General features: G+C 37.7%; 1 protein-coding gene across 1 annotated transcript in view; it reads right to left on the minus strand.

The window, feature by feature from the left end:
- Positions 1–25,325, minus strand: part of CPN1 (carboxypeptidase N subunit 1) — a 56,696-nt gene that overhangs the window by 16,136 nt on the left and 15,235 nt on the right. Inside the window, exons 3-6 of the mRNA XM_072627217.1 lie at positions 16,013–16,168; positions 14,505–14,687; positions 3,041–3,152; positions 255–394 (exon numbers count right to left, since the gene is read on the minus strand). Coding sequence (XP_072483318.1) covers positions 255–394; positions 3,041–3,152; positions 14,505–14,687; positions 16,013–16,168 — 591 coding nt within the window. The remainder of the gene's footprint in view (positions 1–254; positions 395–3,040; positions 3,153–14,504; positions 14,688–16,012; positions 16,169–25,325) is intronic.

The raw sequence follows: 25,325 nt of genomic DNA on the forward strand, positions 1-25,325 counted from the left end.
ATAGTGAATAAATTATTCATATCAATGGGGCACTTGGGAAGGAGCAAGAGGAAGAACTGAAGGCTAAGACATCACATTGGAAACATCTTATACACTATAAGAAATCCACCGGAGAAACAAGCTGTTGGAATAATTAGAGTAGCGTTTGGGGGCTCCAAACCTCCCCTTGTTTACAACTGAGAAATCTCTCCTTTTTATGATACGAATATAGAAATTAAAAATTGGGACTTTCCAGAAATACTTTTACTTTTTACCTCTTCCAGGAAACCAATCAGTGCCTCCCGGTTGCCAAGCCACTCCCTTTGCAGCTCCTCCTGCCGTGGAAACTTATTGCAACTCAGTTCCAGAGTGATATCAAAGCAGTTGGTATGGAGGTAATTGAAGTCTTGCATTCCTATGAAAGAAAGGGGACAGTAGCAGATTTGTGTACCTGAACACTATATCTTACCACTCCTCAACTGAAACTCTTCCATCCCTTAATACTTTCTCTTCTACCTCTTGGCCTCTAAATTCTTTCTGTCTCATAAAATAGTCTTCCTCCCTCAAATTTCCAATATCTCCCCTTCTTTCTAACGTTTTAAAGCAACTCCCACCACCATGAAATGCCTAATATTTCTTCTCCATTTCACTGACTTAAAATTTACTTTTTTCCTCATCATTTCCCAAACCTCCTTAATGTCAGTGACTTACAACCAGGAGCATACTGGTTAATATTTAACAATTGGTTTTTGGGGTGGAGGAGTGCAGCGGGGGGGGGGGGGGGGGGGGGGGAGTGGGGGAGTTGCTGGAGGGGAAGTACTCATGAGACATTTTTAAGTTTAACCTTCATTATTTCTGTTTTCTTAAGTTTAGACAATCAACAACGCAATAAATCACTCTTTGATTTATAGCATTTGACAATTTCTGAGGTATAAATGCTCATACTGAAAATTTAACAATTGGTAGTAAGGAAGATCTGACTCTAGGAAACCCCCACTTAGGATTAAAGTAATCATATACAACCCATTATTAGTGGAACAGGTTAGCTTTGGGATGGAATGTCCAAGCAAATGTGTTGATAGGGAATGGGGGAACCAACCACAGCAAACTGGCTTTCAGAGATGATTTTTGATGAATTAGTTTCAATAAACAGAACCTATAGTGTAGCCACAGAGGCACAGATTATTGGGAGTCATGCTAGATAAAATGATTTCCACATATTATTGGGAATCATGCTAGATAGAATGATTTCTAAATATTATTGAGAATCATGATAGATAAAATCATTTCTTTCTACCAAAACCACACATTCTTGTTCATCAAATCTTAGAACTAGAAAACACTTTAGATACAATCTTGTCTAGCTTCTTTGTTTTAAAGACTAGGGACCTGAGCCCCAAGAAAAGAAAGTAACAAGATGGAGTTTAGCAGAACTCAGACTACAGTCTAGTTCTCTTGTTCATTATTTTGGTGTCTTACTATATCATACTATCCTTCCTTGTTGGATAAAATTCTAAAATTAAAGTTTTCAAAACTAGGGATAGACATAGACCTACTATCAAAATGTACATCTTAAAAGCAATTACTTATTTTGATATATTTTCAGTTTAATTTTATGACTCTTTGGAAGTGACCTGGCACAGTAGGTAGGGACTGGGCAGTAGTTAGGACAATCTGGGCCTCAATTTCCTGGTATATAAAATGCAGGAGATGGATTAAATAACCTTTGAGGTCCCTTCAAACTATATATAAACTATGTATCAATGACCTAATGAACCAAACTATCCCACTTCTGACACTTTCTAGGGGATTCACTTAATGTCCAAGCACTTCTGTAAGAATTTAAGTCATAGATGCATTGTATGGAAAAAGGTAATATCCTATAATGCTAGAAATCATAGCTCTATTTCTTATTAGAAGTTAGGGAGACTAGCAATACCTTAACTTTTTAAATTTCTCTTCTTGAGAAGATTTGATTTTGTCTGTTATCTCCACTATGGTGTGGTATAGTATGGATCATGTTGGACTTGGGGTCAGGACAACTTTAGTGTTCAAATCTGCCTCAGACACTTGTTAGCTATATGACCCTGTGTGAGTCACATAAAGTTCCTGGGTTTCAGGGACCTATCTGTAAAATGAAGGGGTTGAACTCAGTGACCTCTAAGCCCTAAATCTTTTATCCTATAATACTCTTTTTCAATTAATAGGTATTCATCGCCTGTTAGATCCTAAATGAGATGTTCTAGACTTCCTGAGTACCAGGCCAGGGTAATAACTAGATATTTTTATACCTGGGATAAGGAAAGGATGTGGAAGTGGGACATGCTTCAAGAAATTCACTCAGGATGCAGCCTTGTAAATTTTTGCATCCTGGAGAAAACCCCCTGTCACTCTTCTTTAATTTTGATTCTGCTAAATATAAATTGCCCTTAAAGTTTCTAAATCATCTATTTAGGAGGAGCTTGAAGAATTCTATGATCTGGGGTCCCTAACTGTGACCTATATTGCATTACTTGTAATGCTTTTCTTAAAAGGTTACATTGAAGTTCTGTTTCAAATAGTATGAAATTAGTATTTATAATTCTTATTTTGTGACTATCTTTAAGCATTAATAAGTCCTCACTTAAAACTGTTATTTCTTCAAAGTCTTTTTGTAACAACATAATCATTTACATTCATAAAAATTCAATTCAATTTTTTTAAAGCATAAAAAGCCCCGAGAAAGTCCATTGAGTAGAAACATGCTATCAGTCAAAGAAGACAGCTAGATGTAGTGTGTCCTTAAACTCCCTATCTTCTCCCTTCACCCCTTTCCACAAAGATTTTCCTAGCCATCAGCTCAGTCCTTATCAAAAATGGAGATCAAGTCGTGGTGTGCTGGCAGATGTTTAACAAGTGACTCTCTTACCCATCCCCCTACCCTCAAGACTTGCTTTCCAAGTCTCTAGGCTTCCCATCTGTTGCATTCTTTTGCCTTCCCTCATTGTGAATGATGCTGCCTGTTTGTCAGGATAATGAAGTCACTGTTTCCGCTTCCAGCTCTTATTTGAAACCCCCTTACCCTTGCTGACAGAATACCAGGAAGCCCCATTGGTGATGCCATCAGGAAAGTAATCGCCACAGTTCCAGCCCAGGTGCATCCATCCATGTGCATAGGAATAGCCTTTGGCCAGCTGAGGGGAAAGCACGGTAGGAAACATGACCCAGAATATACCAAATTTATGTGGGAATGTTCACACCTAGAATTGGGGGTGAAGCCAAAAGTCACTCAATTAGCTGTGTTAATCAGCAGGGTTAAAACAAGATAGTGGGAACATTGTGGGTGGAGAAATAAAGAGCCCTGGGTTCTAGTATTGGCTCTACCATTAACCCCACTTACATGTCTTCTCTGGGCATCAGTTTACCCTTCTGTTAAAAGGAAGACATTTGAATAGGTAGGCTCTAATGCCCCTTTCAGCTCTATCAGTCTTTATTTACTTTGGCACTGAACTTAGGAGGAGATTATAACATTTATGTTTTCAATAGATGTTACTATCACATGTTGGCAGACCCTGGAAGCGGGCTTTTGGAACAGTATAACAATAACTGTTTTGGGGACACCATGCTTCAACATACAGCACTTTCATGTTCTCAAAGTTCTTTAAAGAGACATCTCATTTAAGCCTCACAATAAAATAATCTTGTGTAGGTCCTATAGGAATTATTAACTATTTTACGTTGGGGAAACTGAAGTTCAGAAAAGTTAAACGACTAGGGTCATACAGCTAATAACTCTCAGGAAGGATTTGAACCAAAGCCTCCCTGTCTCCAAATCTGTTACTATCTCTATTCCATCCTGCTTCTATTATGTTATTTCATGCACTTTGATGGTCAGTTTTGGGGATATCACAGTATTTATGCTGCATTGTAGATAGCCCTGACATACGTGGGCAAAACAGAGTTGTTTAAAGCAACAACATAAAAGTGACAGTAACAAATGTGCATGTGGATAACAAGGTTATTCTTTTTTAGTCAAAAAATTCTTTGACCTATTGATTAATTTTCATAGACCCATTTCCATTTTTCTCAATGTCATCCTTGCAGTTTGCCAGGGCCCCAGTGACTGATCTTAATATTGAAACTTTTTTAGAAGAGAGAAAATTGAGAGAGAGCAAGAGAGAGAGAGAGAAGTGACTGAGCCTAATATTATACTTTAGAGAGAGAGAGAGAGAGAGAGAGAGAGAGAGAAGTGACTGAGCCTAATATTATACTTTATTGAGAGAGAGAGAGAGAGAGAGAGAGAGAGAGAGAAGTGACTGAGCCTAATATTATACTTTATTGAGAGAGAGAGAGAGAGAGAGAGAGAGAGAGAGAGAGAGAGAGAGACAGAGAGAGACAGAGAGAGACAGAGAGAGAGACAGAGAGAGAGAGAGAGAGAGGTAAATTAAGTATCTTCAAGGGACACACAAAGAAAGAAAACGGTTCCCAGTAGGGATGTCTTAAGGGATAGGGGTTAGAGTCTACCAGAGGTAAAAAGAAATAGTTTACCCAGGAAGATTAAGGTTACTACTGAGACGAAGGAGGGAGAGAAGGAGAAGGAATGTGCCTGTTGTTTTTCTCTGTTCTTCCTAATACAGGGACATTCCAGGGGATTTTTGGAGATTGAATCATCCTCTCAATAAACCTTGTTAACTCCCTAACCTCTTTGTAACTTTAAAATGCACAGTTGTATCCTCAGATGGTGGACATAAGATGTTACTAATGGTCTTGTACTATGATTTACAATCATTATTGTGCTAGGTGCTGTGACTTAGCAGAAAAGTGCCTTATAAATCCCAGAGTTTAATAAATGTACATAAGATTGTTGAATGAACTCACTTCATGTTGAATGTGAGCTCATAGGGTTCCCATATGACTATTGAAATATTCAGGTCTTTCCAGGCCTATCAGCCCTTCTCCTTTCCCCTTCATTGGAAAACTTGAAAAATTTGTCTATACTGGTGTTTCTGCTTCCTCACTACCCACTCTCTCCCCTATCCCCTTGCAGTCTACAAGACCATAGTGTTTAGATGTTAAAGGACCTTCAAGATCATTTAGTTCAACCCTTTTATTTTATAAAAGAGGAAACTGGGATAGAGTGATTAAAACACTTGCCCAAGGTCATACAACTAGAAAATGGCACCTGATCTTCTGACACCAAATTGAGTATTTTCTACTCTACCACACAGTTCTCCTCTTCCCACCCTCAACCCACAAGTATTTAAGTATTTATTAAGAACCTGCTTTGTGCTAAGCACTTTGGATAAAAAGACAAGTCAAATTGCTTTCTGAAGCTTTTGACACTATTGGTCACCCACTCATACTCTTAACCTTAGCTTCAGAGACATCACTCTCTTGAGGTTTTCTTCTGTCTTCACCGAATCACAACTTTCTGCCTGATCTTTTAATAAAGGTATTGCCTACAGAATTATCTTTGGCTCTCCACTTTCTCCCGTCAGCAATGTCACCCATTTTTACAACTTCAATCATGACTTCTACACCCACATGTTCTTTGGAGCTCCATCTCTATATTTTCAGCTGACTTCAGAACACGTCCACATAAATGTCCCACTAGAATCTAAAACCCCACATGTTCTCATCAAAGCTCATGACCCCTCTACCTACATCTATCCTTCCTTCTGACTCCACCATTTCTACCTGCAGTACCAACCTTCACTTAGTATCTTTTATTTTTCTTTGACTTTTTACATTTGTTAAGGGGTGGCTTTTCATATTGTAGAACCCTTGAATGCCAGGCAGAGGAAATTTAAGTTTGCTCAGAAAGTGATAGGGAGTCACTAAAGATTTTTGAGTAGAGGAGCAATGTAACCAGTTCTATATGTAAGAAACATTATATGACAGGGACATAAAAGATGGATTGGAGAGTATTTTCTTGGCAAAGATACTGGTGGAGTGGTTTGCCATTTCATTCTCCATTGTATCCCCATTTTATAGATGAATAATTGAATCAAACAGGGGTTAAGTGACTTGCCCAGAATCTCATAGCTTCAAATCTAGGCTAGATTTGAACTTAGTTCTTCCTGACTCCAAGCCTGGTGCTCTATCCACTTCACTATGTAGATGCCCCCTCAGCACACAATAGGGGCTTAATAAAAACTTGTTGGAATTGACTTATTGGGAATTGTAGGCAACCTCCAAAGTATCAGAATCCCAGTGGCCTGAACTCCCACCAAAGCAAAGAAGTGGGTGGGTCAGTGGATCAGAAAAAATTGAGAGGTTCGACACTTATAAGCATAGGTTCATTTGTGACCTGGAAGATGAATCAACTATTCCCTTAAAGAACACAGACAGCCTAGTAGAAACCAAATTGGACTGGAGAATGCCCTCTTGAATATAGACACTAAAGACTTTTTGGTTGAGGAAGAGCCTTGCCCTTTAAAGAAATTTGATTGACTTCAGCTAATCCAGGCCTTTTAACAGCTAGAAGGTTTTGTCTAGGGGTGAGGCTGAATGACTAGCTCTCAGTTACCCAGAGATAAGCTTCCTTTTTCTTCTTGCTGAAGCAGCCTTCCTGCCAAATTGCTGATGCTGCACCTCTTGATGTGAGACCTTCCAGATACAGGGACCAGACCAAACCTCCTTACTCTTTGCTAAACTAACTTATGTAAACTCATCTTGTGGCTAATGGCAAACCAAACAGTCCTGTGCCTACTGGGAATTTGTTGCTCTCCCTAGAACAGGGCAGAAAAGTGTTATATCAGAAAAAGTTTTTGTAGCAACAACTTTGTGCAATGACCATCTTTGTTAAATTTACCTCTTCTCAGCAATACAATGATCTAAGATGATTCCAAAAGATTCGTAATGGAAAATGTTTTCCTCATCCAGAAAAGAGCTATGGAATCTGAATGCAGATCGAAGCTTACTATTTTCTCTCTCTTTTTGTTTTTTCTTTCTTGTGGTTTTTCCCTTTTGTTCTGATTCTTCTTTCATAACATGACTAATATGGAAATATGTTTAAATGATTGTACATGTATCTTGCCGTCTTGGGGATGGGGGAGGGGAGGGAGGGAGAAAAAATTTGGAACTCAAAATCTTATAAATGTGAATGTTGAAAACCAATAAATAAAATTTGAAAAAAAGAGAAGATTTTGTTCTGCATAAGCTATTTTGAAACAAGTACTAAATAATTCTGATTTGAGGTTTCTTGAACTTAGAAACATAGAATGCCAGAGCTAGAAGGGGACCCCTCATTTTACAAAGGAAAGAATAGAAGCCAGCAAAGGTTAAGTCACTTCTCCAAATTCCTGGCAGAAGCTGGACTAGAATCTGGGCTTCTTTACTCCCTAGTTGGATGGGGAACTAGCATAAGACAACTGACATCCATCTTCTTCTCTGGGGCACAAGCCACTTGCTCTCCTGGCATAACTGTACCCATGATCAAACCATTCTCCATACTACCATTGTCCATATCCTCCAATGAATTTGCTGCAGGCACAAAAATTACTCATTACAATTCTGCCTTTTGTATATATACTGGCTTGGTACAGTACACTACAATACCACTACCACCATAGTTACATCTAAATATCTACTATGTGTTCATCACACATACCCATACATCTGCATTCTCGCATTTCTACTACTTTGGACTTCATCATGCCCCATAAATCTCTTCATTCTGCAAGACCACCTGCGGAACTCATACCTCATCAGTAACCTCTGCCCCTGTAGTGCCTCCTTCTAATTGGAGGGTAGAAGGCCGTTCCTTAAACCTCCATCTAAGTAGGAGACTCAAGCCAGTCATCTCTTCATTTCATACCCAGTTGTATTTCTCTGGTCTTCTCCATCAGTCAGGTACCTTTCTCTCCTCCCCTCTTTCTCTCAGCTTCCTTTTTCTGTGTTGTATTTCCCCATTAAGCTCCTCGAGGACAAGAATTTTCTTTCTTTTTTCATATTTGTATTCCTAGAGCTTAGCACAAGGCCTGGAACATTGTAGGCACTTCATAAAAGCTTACTGACTGACTGAAACCCACCCATCTCTCCCTGTCTGGGAATCTGGCTAATTTGGGGCAATTTCTTCGCAAAGATTAAGAGCATAGGTCCCAGAGATTCAAGTAAAAAATTACTAGAATTAATAAACAACTTTGGCAAAGTTGCAGGGTACAAAATAAACCCACACAAATCTTCTGCATTCCTATATATTAGCAACAAAGTCCAACAGCAAGAGATAGAAAGAGAAATCCCATTTAAAGTTAGGGTAGACAGTATAAAATACTTAGGAGTCTACCTGCCAAAACAAACCCAGGGATTATATGAACACAATTACAAGACACTTTTTGCACTAATAAAGTCAGATTTAAGTAAGTGGAAAAACATTAGTTGCTCATGGGTAGGCCGTGCTAATATAATAAAAATGACAATTCTACCCAAATTAATATACTTATTTAGTGCCATACCAATTAAACTATCAGACAATTACTTTCTAGAGCTGGACAAAATAATATCAAAATTCATTTGGAAAAACAAAAGGTCCAGAATATCAAAGGGACTAATGAAAAGAAATGCTTGGGAAGGTGGCCTAGCGCTACCAGACCTCAAACTGTACTATAAAGCAGCAATTATCAAAACCACTTGGTATTGGCTAAGAAACAGAGAGGTAGACAAGTGGAATAGACTTGGCACTCAAGATGCAGTAGGCAAGGAATATAGCAACCTTCTGTTTGATAAACCCAAGGACCCCAGCTTCTGGGATAAGAACTCATTGTTTGACAAAAATTGCTGGGAAAACTGGATAACAGTGTGGCGGAAATTAGGCATAGACCCATACCTGACACCGTACACAAGAATAAAGTCCAAATGGGTACATGATTTAGGTATAAAGATTGATACCATGAATAAACTGGAGAAGCAAGGAATAGTGTATTTATCAGATCTATGGAGAAGGGAAGAATTCTTTACTAAAGGAGAGATAGAATGCATTATGAAATGCAAAATGGATAACTTTGAATACATTAAACCGAGAAGTTTTTGCACAACCAAACCCAATGCAACCAAAATCCGGAGGGATGTAGTAAATTGGGAAAGAATTTTTACAGCTAAGCTCGGGGATAAAGGCCTCATTTCTAGAATATATAGAGAACTGATCCAAATGTATAATCATACAAGTCATTCCCCAATTGATAAATGGTCAAAGGATATGAACAGGCAATTTTCAGAGGAAGAGGTTAAGGCTATCTATAATCATATGAAAAAATGCTCTAAATCACTATTGGTTAGAGAGATGCAAATCAAAACAACTCTGAGGTACCACATCACACCTATAAGATTGGCAAACATGACAGAACAAGAAAATGATAAATGCTGGAGAGGATGTGGGAAAGTTGGAACACTAATTCATTGTTGGTGGAGCTGCGAGCGCATCCAACCATTCTGGAGAGCAATTTGGAACTATGCCCAAAGGGCTACAAAAATGTGCATACCCTTTGACCCAGCAATATCGCTACTAGGACTATATCCCCAAGAGATCATAAAAATGGGAAAGGGTCCCACATGTACAAAAATATTTATAGCAGCACTCTATGTAGTTGCCAAAAACTGGAAGTCAAGGGGATGTCCATCAATTGGGGAATGGCTGAATAAATTATGGTATATGAATGTAATGGAGTACTATTGTGCCATAAGAAATGATGAAAAGAAGACTTCAGAGAGGCCTGGAAGGACTTATATGACCTGATGCTGAGTGAAAGGAGCAGAACCAGGAGAACCTTATGCACAGCAACAACCACAGTGTGTGACAGTTTTTTCTGGTAGACTTAGATTTTTGTAATAACACAAGAACGTCTTACCAAAAAAAAAAAAAATTCCCAATGGAGGATCTCAAGGCAAAATGCCTGCCACACTCAGAGAGAGAAATATGGAAGTCACTCACATAATGTAACAGATCATGTTTGTGTATGTGTATGTGTTTGTGTATCATGTTCTGATTTGTTATACGATTTCTTTCATTTATCTTAGTCTGACTACATAGCATGACTATAGTGAAAATATACTCAATAGGAAAGTATATGTAGAATCTATACAGAATTGTATGCAGTTGTGAGGAGGGAGGGGGGGAGTGGGGGGTAGGTGGGCGGGATAAAATCACAATTGTATGGCAGTGAATGTTAAACATTACAAAATAAAAAAAAAATTAAAAAAAAAAAAAGAAACCTAATGAAGTAGTGCTCCCTGGAAAAAAAAGAAAAAAAAAAAAAGAGCATAGGGCTATCCCCTGCCTCCCGCTATTCCAGGTAATAGTCTTTCAGTTTGGGCCATAGCCTTTAACTTACATGGCAAATACTTAAGGAATAAATAGTAAGATTTAAAAAATACCCAATAACACAGTTCCTACCCTCATGGAGCTTATAGTCTAGTGAGAGAGAAAAGACAAAGGATATAAATATAAAGTAGTGAAACCATTAAAAAAAACTTGTTGGAATCTCATACATCTAATGGAGAACATTGCTTTCAAGTGATGATGTCCTTGGGAAGCTAGACCCAGTGATAAAGCCATTACTCCAAACAACTTCAACTCACTCCTGAAGTAGGGGCAGGGAGAAAGGGGGACTGAAATCTGCCATCAGGACCAGTTTATCAACCACAGTAGAGAACTTGTCCCCTCACTATACTCACACCATAAACAAGATTACCCATGGCTAATTGATCTTGAGTTGTCTCTACTTAAAACCAACAATACTATCCAAGGACAAAAATTTGGTGCAACTGAAAATATTCAGAAGAGTGTGTCATAGGCTCTCACTGCAAAGGAAGCGTCATCATCAAGATGAATTGATAACTTTTCATGGGGAAGGGGAATTTTGATCACTGAATGAGGAAATTCTGAGATATTTTTTGAAAATATCTTATATTTTTGAGACACTGAGATCTTCCACATCATTTTTCCTATTACCCTATCCCTCTGAACATGCCATAAGTATTTTAGGGACTGAAGAGAAATAATCCACTCAACCTGAAGGCATTATCAATATCTTCAAAACTCTTCTAGTCTTTGAAGTTATTTAGTGAAAATTCAATATTAGTGTATCATTTTGTCTTTGTGATTCTTATGAGCATGATTATAGTTGGGATGGTATTTGACTGGTAGTTGTATACACAGAATTTGAGAACTGGAAGGACCTTCAATGGCCTGTATCTGGAAGGAATTTCCACTCAATATAACTTGACAAATGGCTTTCTGGTCTTTACCTTAGTACTCCACTGAGGGAGAATCCACTACCTCTAAAAGCAGTCACCATGTCAAATCTTATGTTTCATTGGTGAAACATTTTAATCAGATTGTGTCTTAAAGGACAGGAGAAAGATGCATGGTGGATATATGTTATCAAGAATGACTTCTTCATTCCCATTGATAAATGGTCAAAGGATATGAACAGGCAGTTTTCAGATGAAGAAATTAAAGCTATTTATAGTCATATGAAAAAATGCTCTAAATCACTATTGATTAGAGAACTGAAAATAAAAACAGTTCTGAGGTACCACTTCACACCTATCAGATTGGCCAATATGACAGAAAAGGAAAATAATAAATGTTGTAGAAGATGTGGGAAAATTGGAACACTAATGCATTGTTGGTAGAGTTGTGAACTGATCCAACCATTCTAGAGAACAAGTAGGAATTATGCCCAAAGGGCTATAAAACTGGCTATCAAAACCCTTTGATTCAGCAATGGCGCTACTAGGTCTGTATTCCAAAGAGATCATGGGAAAAGGACCCACATGTAAAAAAACATTTACAGCAGCTCTTTTTATAGTGGCAAAGATTTGGAAATTAAAGGGATGCCCATTGATTGAGAAATGGCTGAACAAGTCATGATATATGAATGTAATGGAATACTATTGTGCTATAAGAAATGATGAGCAGGCAGACGTTAGAAAAACCTGGAAACTGTGAACTGATGCTGTGTGAGATGAGCATGCCCAGGAGAACATTGTATATGGTAAAAACAACATTGTGCAATGATCAACTGTGATAGACTTAGCTCTTCTCAGTAATATAATGCTCCAAGATAATTTCAAAAGACTCATGATGGAAAATGCCATCCACATCCAGAAAAAGAGCTATGAAGTCCAAATGTAGGTCAAAACAGACTATTTTCACTCTTTTTTGGTTTTTGGTTGTTTCTTTCTTGTGGTTTTTTCCATTTGTTCTGATTCTTCTTTCACATGACTAATATGGAAATAGGTTTTACATGATTGTTTATGTATAACCTATATCAGGTTGCTTGCTGTCTTGGGGAAGGAAAAGGAAGAAAAATTTGGAACCAAAAATCTTATAAAAATGAATGTTGAAAACTATCTTTACAGGTAATTGGAAAAATAAAATAACTATTAAATGGGGAAAAAATTTTAAATTTTAAAAGGACTTGCACTAAAAAAATAGCATACAAGACATCTTTAAGAAATAAAAGGATATATATACACTGGCTATGTGTTGGAAGTAAGTGATAAGAGAAGTATAGCCAAAGTTTTGTAAAGTTACTAGTGAAATATTAAAAGGCTTTATGTCAGATTGCATGCTATCTTGGGGAGAGGGAGATAAGGAAAGGGAGAAAATTTAGGACTCAAAATCTTATAGAAGTGAATGTTGAAAAACAAAAATAAATAAATTTTTTAAAAAGAAGAAATATCAAAAGGTTCTAAGGAAGGCAATACAAAACATTGGCTAGATACTTTCTTCATGATTTCTAGAAAACCATGGAAAAGAATTACACAAACAGATTAAGAAGGCATGGGTTCCTGAGTACCTATACCAGGGGTGGGGAACCTGCAGCCTCAAGACTACCTGTGGCCCTCTAGGTCCTCAAATGTATCCCTGGTTCCCCATTCCTGACCCACACCAACCAGTTCACAGATCCATCAAAGTATATTTTAATTGAGAGGCTTTGAGTTAGAGGACCTTTGTTTAAATCCCAGTTCTGCTACTTAAATCCTGTGTGGCTTCAGGCAAGTCACTTAACTTCTCTAGTCCTCAGTTTCTTCAACTGTAAAATGAGGGGGTTGGACCAGATGATGTGTACTCTAAATCAATGATTCTCTTATGAGTTAGTAGAAAATGAAGAGTTCTTGGAGGTATCTTCTATCCATTAGAGCAGCTCAAAAGGAAAATAAAATGTTCCTTAATAAGTACCTTAACAGGTATTTATAATCAAATATCATCATATCTATAATAACTTAACAGGAATTTGTGCATGTAATTTAAGACAAAGTGGATGTGGGTGATGCATTTTTCTGGTATACTCTGATATGTCTATCCAGTCTTACAGCTCTGACATCAAACTTATCTCTGTAAAATCTTCCTAATCACTCTTACCTGATACAACCTCTCCTTCCTCAGAATTCTTATTCCACTAGACACTTCATTGGGTAATCAGTTATGCACAATCTCGTGACATCTTTCTTTGTCTTAAACCAGGGGTGGGGAACCTGCAGACTCAAGGCCACATATGACCCTCTTAGGTCCTTGAGTGTGGCCTTTTGACTGAGTTCAAGTTTTACAGAACAAATCCTTTTATTAAGGGAATTTGTTCTGTGAAATTTGGATTCAGTCAAAGGGCTGCACTTAAGGACCTGGAGGGCCACATATGGCCTCAAGGCCTCAGATTCCCCAACCCTGGCTTAAAAATTAAATGTCTGTGTATACAGACTTCTTGTAGCTCAGCATACAATGTCATTCTATAAGTTAAAAAAAATTAAAGGGGTAACAAGGTAGTACAGTGGATAGAGAAGTAGCCCTGAAGCCAGGAGGACCTGAGTTCAAATCTAATCTCAGATACTTGCTAGCTGTGTGACCCTGGGCAAGTCACTTAATCTGGATTGCCTCAAAAAACCAAACAAAAGAAAGAGTAAATAAATAATTACACCTAATATTTATATTAGCACTTTAAGGTTTGCAAGATACTTTCAGGTGTACAAAGCCATTTGATCCTCACAACAACTTGTCAGGTAGGTGCTATTATTATTATTACAGACGAGGAAACTAGGGCCAATAAAGGTTAAATGACTTGATCCTGGAATCATGCAGCTACAATCTGAGGCAGGATTCAAATTTAGGTTTTTTGACATTATATGTTATTAAACAGTTTTGTGTATTAATTTTTTGTTTTCTTGCTGTACTATTGTAAGGTCTTAGAAAGAGTATAGGTTCCCAGATCTATAGCTGGAAGGACTTCAGAGGCCATCTAATTCAACACCCTCATCAGGGAGGAAAACCTCCATTTGGAGGTTAAGAGATTTCAAGGTCATATATGTAGCAAACATCAGAAGTGGTAATTTCAACCCAGATCTTCTGACTTCAGATTATTTTATCCCCCTGGTACCACACTCCCTCCTATAGGGAGAGGAATGTTTTGTATCCTCTGTAGCACCACATAGAATACTTTGTAGCCAGTAGCATCCTAGCAAGGATTTCTTGACTCAGTTTGATGTTGGATTTCACACTCTCTATATGCTCCCCTCTGTCAGGCACTTAACCTAGCCTTTCTGCTTACCTTTCTGAAAAGTTTATCATCCGGAGTGGGAGTATCAGCAGTACGACGGAAACCCCGAACCCGATGTTCACGGGACTTGTCATATGGGTAATTGGCTACAACTGCACCTCCATGAAGATTGGCAGAAAGAACAAAGTTGATGGATTCCATCCACTGTATAACAGCCTCAGTCTCTGGTTCCACCTATGTGGAGATAAAGAGTTAACAGGGACCCAAAATGGCACCAGGGGCCAAATGACTCATTAGTCACGTTCATTGAAAAGAAAGTACAAAATTCACACAAATAGGCACCTGAAGGTTCCCCATCCTAATAAAGAAGGGGTCAAGGGGGAAGGCAAAGAGAAGAAGGCTCCATATCAGCTTTCTGCTCTACTGTTTTCTCAGCCTTGTACTCTTTAATTAGACCAAGGGGAATGACAGTGAGGTGAGGGAAGGCATGGATGAGCATCCCTTCATCCCTCTCTAGACTGGCCTTCTGCCCCATTTCCATAGGCCTTTTTCTATCATGCCATAGAAGCATCTTCATCATGGAAGCTCATTCCACTCTACACTACTTCTTATATTGGAACTGGGAGAGACAAGAGACTTCTCCCTGGTGAGACTTCTTTCTGTCCCTCACTTTCTGACAAGACTAGTTCCTCCCAAAGCATCCAATTTAAGGAGGAGACTTAGGCCAAAGATGTCTTCATCCTTTTTCCAGGCTGTACTGCTGAATTATTTCCACGCTTGTTTCAACTGACTAACTTATTTGAGCAGCATACAAAGATGGAAGGAACAAAACTGGAAGCTGTCTCTGACAGATCTTAACTGTGGCTCTGATCAGTTAATTAGTGTATAAGAATTTATTAATCACCTAATACCTGCCAGACATTGAACTGGGAATGCACACACAAAAGTGAAACATTTCATGTTCTCCAGTAGCTTACTTCTAATTAGTGGATACATATTCACAGATAACTAAATGGGAATGGGTATTGTCTATAGAATTTTGGATGCCTATTATTATCATCACCATCACCAAATATTTATGGAGTCTAACTAAATGTGGTATTCTGGGCTAAGGGCTAGGGAGTTACAGTATGGCATAGAGAGTAGGGTATTGGCCTAGAAGCTAGGAAGACCTGAGTCTAATACATACTGACTGTGTGATCCTGGGCAAGACACAACCTCTTCGTGCTCTAGCCAGATCTCTAAGTTACAGAAAAAGTGCCAGCCTGGACTTTCTCTGTAAAAAGTTTCTTCCCTCATTCATAGGTTCCTACTACTAATGAAGTTGCAGATCAAGTTCCTATCCCTATCCATTATTAAGTGGGGTGCTGTGACAGATACTAGGGATACAAAAAGGAATAAAACAAAGACCTAGACATCAGAAGCCTGTCAATACTTGAGCTAATACATATTAAATACTTGCTGAATTGAGCTGGAATAAAGGTAGATGGGAGAAGATGTGATTTCCCTCCCTAACCCCACCCCAAGTAATTTTGTGGATAAACATTTCAGCTTCATACCTGATTTTTCCAGTTGTCTGGAAGGGGTATGTGGTGGTTGGGCCCCCCACTCTTCTCATTATAGTACATGTAGGTGTTAAGATCTGGAAAGTTGCGGTTTAGGTCTACTCCATTGGCATTATTCCGGCCAGTAATATACCCATTGGTGTCTGGACCCTAGAAGGAAAACAAAGAGATGGAAATGGAAGTTTCAGATTAAAATTTACATTTTAAAAATGCTCTTTTCACTTTTTGCTTCTGTAGCCTTCTATTGGTATTTGCTTGTTTGTTCAGTGATGTTGATAACAAATAAAAATAGATCCAAACAATCAGAAAAATATTAGTTGCTCACGGGTAGGCTGAGCCAATATAATAAAAATGACAATACTACTTAAATTAATTTAATCATTCAATGCCAAACCAATCAGACTATGAAAGAATTATTTTATAGAGCTAGAACAAAATAACAAAATTCATCTAGGAGAACAAATGGCCAAGAATATCAAAGGAATCAATAGGCGGAAAAGTGAGGGAAAGTGACTTAGCAGTACTAGATTTCAAACTGTAGTATATGACAAGGTGGTGATCTTCAAAACAATCAGGTACTGAATAAGAAAGAATGCTTGATCAGTGGAATAGATTAGGTATGCAATATACAAAAGTTAATGACCACAGTAATCTAGTGTTTGATAAACCCAAAGATTCCAGTAACTGGATGAAGAACTCACTATTTGACAAAAACTGCTAGGAAAACTGGAAAGCAGTCTGGCAGAAACTAGACATATACTGACAGCTCACATCATATACCAAGGTAAAATAAAAATGTTTTAGACATGCATGATTTGAACACACATAATTTAAATATAAAGGGTGATGTCATAAGCAAATTAGGGCAGCATGAAAATAATTACTTGTCAGATCTATGGATAAGGGAAGAGTTTATGACCAAATAAGAGATAGGAGGATCATAGGAAGCATAATGGATAATTTTGATTATATAAAATTTAAAAGGTTTTGCACAAAGAAACTAATGGAGCCAAAATTAGAAGGAAAACAAGAAATTGGAGGAAAATTTTTACAAGTTTCTCTTATGAAGGTCTCAATTCACATTATATATATATATATATATATATACATACACATATATGTATATACACATACACATACATATATATGTATATGGAACTGAGTCAAGTTTATTTAAAAAAGGAAGAGTTATTCCCAAACTGATAAAAGATCAAAGAGGGATATGAACAGGTAGTTTTCAGAAGAAATCAAAACTAAAAAGTCATATGAAAAAATATTCTAAAGTACTAATAGTTAGAGAATTGGAAATTAAAACAATTCTGAGATACCACCTCATGGCCATCAGATGGCCAATGTAACAGAAAAAGAAAATGACAAATGCTGGAGAGGATGTGAAAAAGTAGGTACACTAAAAGTAGCTAACTAATGTTGGTGGACATTGAATTTGTCCAACCATTCCAGAAAACAATTTGAAACTATGTCTGAAAGACTATAAAACTATATATGCCCTTTAATGCAACAATACAATTGCTAAGTCTGTATCCCAAGGAGATCAAAGGAAAAGGAACCATATATACAAAAAATATAGCAGCTTTTTGTGGTGGCAAAGAATTGGAAACTGAGGGAATGCACATCAATTGAGAATTGGCTGATTGTGGTGGAATACTACTGTGCTATTAGAAATGACAAGGGGGTGGTTCAGAAAAAACCTGGGAAGGACACAACCTCTCTGTGCTCTAAGCCAGATCTCTAAGTTACAAAGAAAGTGCCAACCTGTCTTGGTAAAGTGTTTTTCCCCTCTCCCCCAAAAGGGTTTCTTCTCTAATTCATGGATTCCCTCTACCAACAAAATTGTAGGTTCAGTTTCTATCCCTATCCATGTGGATATGAACTTATATGAACTAATGCAAAGTGAAGTGAGCTGAATTAGGAGAACATTGTACACAGTAACAGCAATATTGTAACTATGGTATACTATGAAAAACTTAGTTTCTCTGATCAGTACAACGATCCAAGAAAATACCAAAGGACTCATGATGAAAACTATTATCTCCCTCCAAATAGAGAATTGATGGACTTTGCATACATATTGAAGCATTTTTTTCTTTTGTTTTTCTTGCCTTTTCTTTCAACATGGCAGATGTGGAAATGCTTTGTATGATTTTGTGTGTCTAATGGGTATCAAATTTCTTGCCTTCTCAATGTATGGGAGAGGGGTTAGAGAAAGAGAATTTGAAATTGAATAAAAAAAGTTTAAAATAAAAATGATGAAAATATCAACTTTTATAAGACATTTTAAAGTTTGAAAAGTGCTTAACATTCATTATACCCCTTCCAAGAGGGTAAACTGCTTGAGGCAAGTACTATTTCATTTTTCTCTTTGTATCCCCAGCACCCAACATAATGCCTAGAACAAAGTATGTATCAATACTTTTTTATTGATTATATCATTTGATTCTTACTGGACCTTTCCAAAGCACTTTAGGCGAAGAGTTTGAATTTCCCTTGGTCTACCCTTCTCAAGAGAAATAGAACAAGAAAAGGCTGTGGCTTAATGCACCAGAAAGATCTATTTTCCCTTATACTATCACATTTTACCTTTCTTATTTCTACTAACATCTTCATCAGTCTCTTAAAATTTTAATTTTTTATTCAGAACCTAACAAACAAAAGATCAAAAAAGTCAACATTTTCATACACAAATTTAAAATTACATGTGAAACCCTGAATCTGGTATCATTCTTCTAGGACAAATGTTTTCTCAGAGACTGGAACCCGAAAAGAAAGAATGGTGGGAGTGTGTCTGGGGACGGTAATGTTAAAGAAATCTCACTTGTAAAACTGGGGAGTGGATGGTGCTCATGATGGATGATGGCTTTAATGTTCTTGGTCAAGCATGAGCAGAAGCCCTCAACTGAAAGGGATAGGGGAAGAGACTAGTATAAATGGTTTGAGAAGGAAAGAAAAGTTGAAATAGACCCTGTGTGTGTGGGGGGGGAGAGTCATAATAGAAATAAGATGAGGAAGAGTAAAAATATTGCCATGCTGTAGTATTTTAATTAAAATTAGATAATATAAATTTGTAGTGGACCTTATGAAAAAAGTTGTGTGACTTTCTCTAGCAACATTTAGTAGTACATGAAGCAGATTGGATGTAATCCAATGCTGAGGTTTGGAAAGGCATAGGTAATAAAAGATGAGGGGAGCAAGGTATTCTAGGGAAGTTGGCGGTCATGATGACAAAATAATGAAGCATGCTACTCATCTCCTGTGATTGATGAAATCAAAAAACACATTTTTTTTTGAAAAGTGACTAGTATGAGAATTTGTTTATATTTGACATTTAATTGTTACAAGGATTTTACTTTGCTTTCCTTTTTCTTATGAAAGTGAGGGAGATGGGTTAAAGGAAAAACAGATTTTTGTTACATTTTAAAAAATTAAGAATTCCATCCTGGCAGTGATAATTTTAAAGGCATTCAGGGACTGACTCTCAAGATCTTTCAAAATGAGGAAGATGCCAAATGAAAAGATCATAGGTAGTGCTGGTGCTTTAAAAAAGAAAAAAGGAAGGAAGGAAGGAATCTCTTCTAATATTGGTTGCATTTTCATTTATAACCCTCCAGATGCATTGGTTGTGGGGATAGGGAGAGCTGTAATACTCCTTGCTCCTCTTTGTCACTTTCAGACTCTCTCTCTACTACTATCACTCAATAATCTTTCTTTGAGGTTCATTCAATTCACATTTATGACTCACTCAATTATCTCTTCATTTTGGGGTTCATTCACTTTGCATTATCACCCAATCAAAATTCTGGTAGTTGTCACATACATACCACCTCCAGGACACTTGCCTTACTTTCATATTTATGAACTGTAAAATTCCTTTATCTGCTTATAGCCTGTTGTTATTCTACCTGTCCCTCTACTTTGCAACCCCCTAAGCCTGCTCTTCATCTTTACCATGACCTCCAATCCCTCCATCCCTTAGTTTTTTCCTCATATGCTGTTGAATGAAGCTGGAGAAAAATCACAAAACCAGGCTGACTGAATCCACTACAAATTTATGTTGCATCATTTCCCAAGAGCCCTCACTGCAGCAAGGCAATAGTTTGACACTTCCCTAATTAACTCACTCTTCCACTCATCACTTTTTATCCCTCTTAAAGTCTTGGCACAGGAAAACCTTGAGCTATCCCAGCAGCCTCAACCTTCATACTTGGCTCTCATTTCTAAGAAGTCTGTCTGAGAATAGTGTAAGCATGCATGAAGATCTTCCCAGCAGAGGAATGGAAATGGAGCAGGGTTTCACAGACATTTCCCTAAAACAGACTATATTTTAGGGATATCCAACTAACTGAGAAGTATGGAGAATGTAAGATTCCACTGCTTTTAACTGGTTTAAAGAATCTCTTTGATTTTATAGAACAAAATGAGCACTTGAATGCTCTCTTCAGACAAGATACCTGAAGACGTATGTTCTAATTTTAAGTTCAGGTACCATTTCATCTCCTTCAAAATGGCAAAAAAACCAAAACAAAACAAAAAAAAGCACCAAATTAAATACTTGTACCTTTGCAGCATTTTCTTTTTACTTGTTTTTATAAACACCATTGTCTTCCCTGAACTTATTTATTGGAGAAGGAAGGAACGAAGAAGGGAAATAGAACCATGATTTCATTGGGAGCTCCAGATCAGAAAATTCACTCTACCAATTAAAATAAGTACTTTGATAGACTAGTGAGCTGTCCAGGTGGCACAGTAATAGTCAGAGACAAGACTTGAATCCAGATCTTTTGGTCTTCAAGATCAGCTCTCTATCCACCACAACATCCTGACTTTATGTATTAATAACTTTTTTACCCACATGTACAAAAATATTTATAGCAGCTCTTTTTGTGGTGGCCAAGAATTGGAAATTGAGGGAATGCCCATCGATTGGGAAATGGCTGAACAAGTTGTGGTATATGAATGTAATAGAATACTATTGTGCTATAAGAAATGACAGACAGTCTGACTTGAGAAAAACCTAGAAAGACTTATATGAACTGATGATGAGTGAAATGAGCAGAAACAGGAGAACATTATACACAGTAACAGCCACAGTGTGCGAGGACTGTTTCTGATAGATTTGACCCTTCACAGCAATTCAAGGACCTAAAACATTTCCAAAGGACTTGAGGCAAAATGCCATCCACATCCAGAGAAAGAATTATGGAATCGGAATGAAGAATGAAGCAGACTGTTTTCTCCTCTGTTATGTTTTGTTTTGGTTTGTTTTTTTCTCATGGTTTCTCCCATTCATTTTAATTCTTCTATGCAACATGACTAATGTGAAAATGTATGTAATAAGAATGTGTGTGTAGAACCCACATAAGATTACAAGCCATTTCTGGAAGGGAGGGGAGAAAGAGGGGGAGAAAATTTAAGACTTATGAAAGTGATTGTTGAAAAGTGAAAACAAATTAATTAAATTTTAAAAATAAAAAAAGAAATAACCTTAAAAAAAATCTTAAGGAAGCCTCCCAAAGATCCTGTATTTTCAGAAGGGGAGGGAAGTTGAAATCCCCCTTTTTAAAAAAAAAAACTTTTATTGATGCCTTTTATTTTTACATCACAGTTATTCTGGGTCTATACCACTGTCCCACCCTCTCCCCTATCAAACCCTTCTTTGTAACAAACAAACAAACAAAAAGCTTCATTAAACAAGACTATCTGACAGTGGCTCTGACAGTCTCCTTTTGTATACCTCCCCCACACTTCTGTCAAAGGGAGACAACTATGTTCCCTTAATTGTTCTCTAGCACCATTTCTTTTTTGCTTTCTCAGTCTCTCAGAGCTCAGGCTCCTTCTTGTGATTTTTCTCCTTTCTATGTAGCAGGAATTATTACATTTATATACCAGTTGACTTTTGCTCTACTTTGTTTCCAGCTTTTGTTGTACTTGTTGTTACCACAGAGTCCTAATGAAACTGTTTTCATCTTTGAGCTTCTTGGGGTATATGTCTAGTAGAGGGATTTATTTGGTCAAAAAGTATGAAGTAATGTCACACATTTACATGATTTCAAATGGATAGCCAAAATGGATGGATCGATTCACAGCTCTACCAACAGTATACAAGTATTCCTTTCTTCCCACAACTCCTCCAGCACTATCCTCATTTTTGTTTTCTTAGTCAATTTTCAGGGTGAGAGGTAAAAACTAAACATTTTTAAAATTTGTATTTCTCTTATTATTATTGATTTGGAGCAAGTTAACAAATAGCAATATAATTTATAATTTACAATTCTCTCAAAAACTCCATTTCTTGGGATCACTTATCTTTGAGGAATGGCTCTTGATTATTCCTTTTTTGTATCCTTGAGTGTCAACATAGTGCTGGGAACACAACTGATAGTTCATAAATTCTTCCTGTTGATTCAATTCAGCAAATGTTTATGGAAATAAATCTGATATTAAGCTATAGAGAGAGGAAAACCATCAGGACTAAATAGTAACCTTTTGAAACTAAATGTGAAAGTACTGTTATCCTTGCTGAAACTGGAAGTTGAATCTTATTTCAAGACTATTATCTTCCTTTCATGTAGGAAACTGGTGGAGTTTGCTATTTTTGTCCGTGGAGTCCCAAATTTTATGCTTGAGTGTTCTTGGATTCATCAGGTGTTATCTTTTGGAGTTTACCCACACAGAGCAAAATGAGTGTAAGAAACCAGAGACTCCAGCCAATAGCTGCTGCAATCCAACCATCTTCATCCATTCCATGCTTACAGCACTGGGCAGCCTTAGAGCAGAAATGTATATTAGAGCACTATACTATGAATGCTGAGTCTGACACCAGAGAAGAAACCGTTCAGGAGTTGTGTGTTTCTGCTAAACAAGATGTGTAGAAGGACACAGACAGGAGGATGAGGCTGATGGGAACGTAGATTACAGATGAAAGCTCCTTCATGGTGGAGATGGGAGGCACATATCCAGACTGCCCTAGTACCCCTTGTCCTGTGGAAACCTTGAAAATGACTCTGGTAGACCTGAAATCCCCTTTTAAAAGTAGGTTTGAGCAGATAGACACCAACTGAGGTGATAGAATAAGTAGGAGAGAAGGGGCAGGGCTGGGGTCATTACCCATCATGGCTTGCTGAAGAGCAGGTTCCACAGGCCTGGTTGATGCCTTCTTGGTTTGCATATTGGGGTGTGTATTTGGGTGGGTGGTAGGTGAGGAGAGCTGTAGATAAGAAATTTCCATCCAAGTATGGCCTGATGTACCCTATGCCAAGTTAAATAACTGGGATACAGGTCCCAAAGCTCAAGGGTCAGAAGTAGAAAGTGGAATCCAAAAATAAGCATGGTGAAAACCAGGGTTGATCTGATGGGACACACTCAAGAAGCAATATCCAGGCTCAGGCTTCAGGCAGCTAGTGTTGAGGATAAAAGGGGAGATTAAGTGTAATAAATTTCAATCTGAAGATCTTTATGCTTTATGGGTACCATGCTTTGTTTTTAAACCTGGCCAGATGCAGAGAAGTCCACCCTCCAGAGTCCTCTGAATGGTTGGATGGAATCAATAACTCATAGATTCAGAGGCAGAAGGAAATTTAGAGGTCATCTAGTCCAATTGACTAATCTTACAGATTAAGAAACTGAAGTTAAATTACTTACTCAAGGTCATACCAGTAGAAAGTGACAGGGCTGTGATTTGAACAAAGGTCCTTTGAGTCTAAATACAACATTCTTTCCACTCTACTGCCTCAACCTCCCACTGCTGCCAACCTTATTGATCCTCATAACAATGACCTCCTCTAAAGTGTGATAACAGGGATAGTCAAGAAGGGATCAGTAAGGCTCTTCTTTTAGCTCTAAAATCCTGTTATTCTGTAATTCTCTTTATCTACTCCACGGGCAGCTGCCTAGTCCAACAGTAGATGAGGAATTACAGTTGGAGTACTTCCTTCTTTCTACCATTTTGGAAAACCAGCTGTTCCATGCTTCTGAGAGTAGAGGTACCCAGGCAACTAGGACACTTGTCAGCTAGGCTTGCCATACCAGGGGTGCTGAAACTGAGGTCAGGAGGGTACAAATTAGGCTGAGCAATTTTAGGACCTCCCCCCGCAAAGGAGGCTGAAACCATAGGACATTAAGGTGAATGCCCATTTATTAACTAACAGGTGTTCTGATGCAGAACAAAGTGCAAAGTATTCTTGAATTAGCAGCCATGAGCCTCCAAGATGCCTAATGTACCATAGGAGTCAGTCATTTAGACAAAAAGAACAGTTTATTCATTCATTCATTGACCCAGTTTTTCTTAACACTGAAAAAAGTATGTCTATGCCTATTTGGAGATAACTCAGGGCATGGATGTCTAAAAAGCACATTAGAGCATTGCTATTTACACTGCAAAAGGAGTTTTCAGGTGACCAAAAAACTGAACCCAATCTCTTTCACATATCAAGCTCCATTTAAAATGTGATTTTTCACTTAGAAAAAAAATCAAGTCATACAAAACTTCGTAAAAACATACAGACTATGTAAGGTAATGCTCACCAGCTAGTAGTACCAACAAAGTCACAGTTTTTAAAGCTCGTCAGAGATCACCCAGACCTTCATTTTACAGGTGAGGAAATTAAGTCTCAAGAAAGTCAAGTGACTTGCCAAAGGTCCCAAGAAAAGTTAAAAAAAAAAACCCAGAGATTGTTTGACTGTTGGTCCTCTTGATTCCAAATTCAGTTCTTTTAAAATGGTTGAAGGGCAACTAGATGGTGGCCTGGAGTTAGGAAGACTCACCTCCCTGAGTTTGAATCTGACCTCAGACACTTCCTAGCCATGTGACCCTGGGAAAGGCACTTAACCCTGTTTGCAAACTACTCCAGTATTTTTACCAAGGAAACCCCAAATGGATCCCTAAGAGTTGGACGTAACTGAGAAACAACCATACAGGTTCAACAAAGTGGTTCATTGTTTACTAGTTGAATTTCATGGTCCCCTCACTGTAATGTCCTGAATAATCTTTTTTTTTTTTAATTGGTTCATTGATATCTTTCATTTTTAGGTCATAGTCATCTTTTGGATATGTTGCTTTGTGTTCTCCTACCATCCCATCTCCAAAACCAAGTCCTCCATTATAACAAAGAAAACACAATAAAGTAAAAACAACTAATATTGTGACCACATCTGATAACGTATGTAACAGTCTGCCCAAGTATGTAGTCCCCTGACTCTGGGTAGGAAGGTGACAGGTATATTTCCTTCACTATTCTTTGGGGACAATATTGGTTTTCATAGTGACTTGGTGTTCTGTACAGGGGCAATGGGC

This window comes from Notamacropus eugenii, chromosome 1, assembly GCF_028372415.1.
Source record: "Notamacropus eugenii isolate mMacEug1 chromosome 1, mMacEug1.pri_v2, whole genome shotgun sequence".
Taxonomy (NCBI): Eukaryota; Metazoa; Chordata; class Mammalia; order Diprotodontia; family Macropodidae; genus Notamacropus; species Notamacropus eugenii.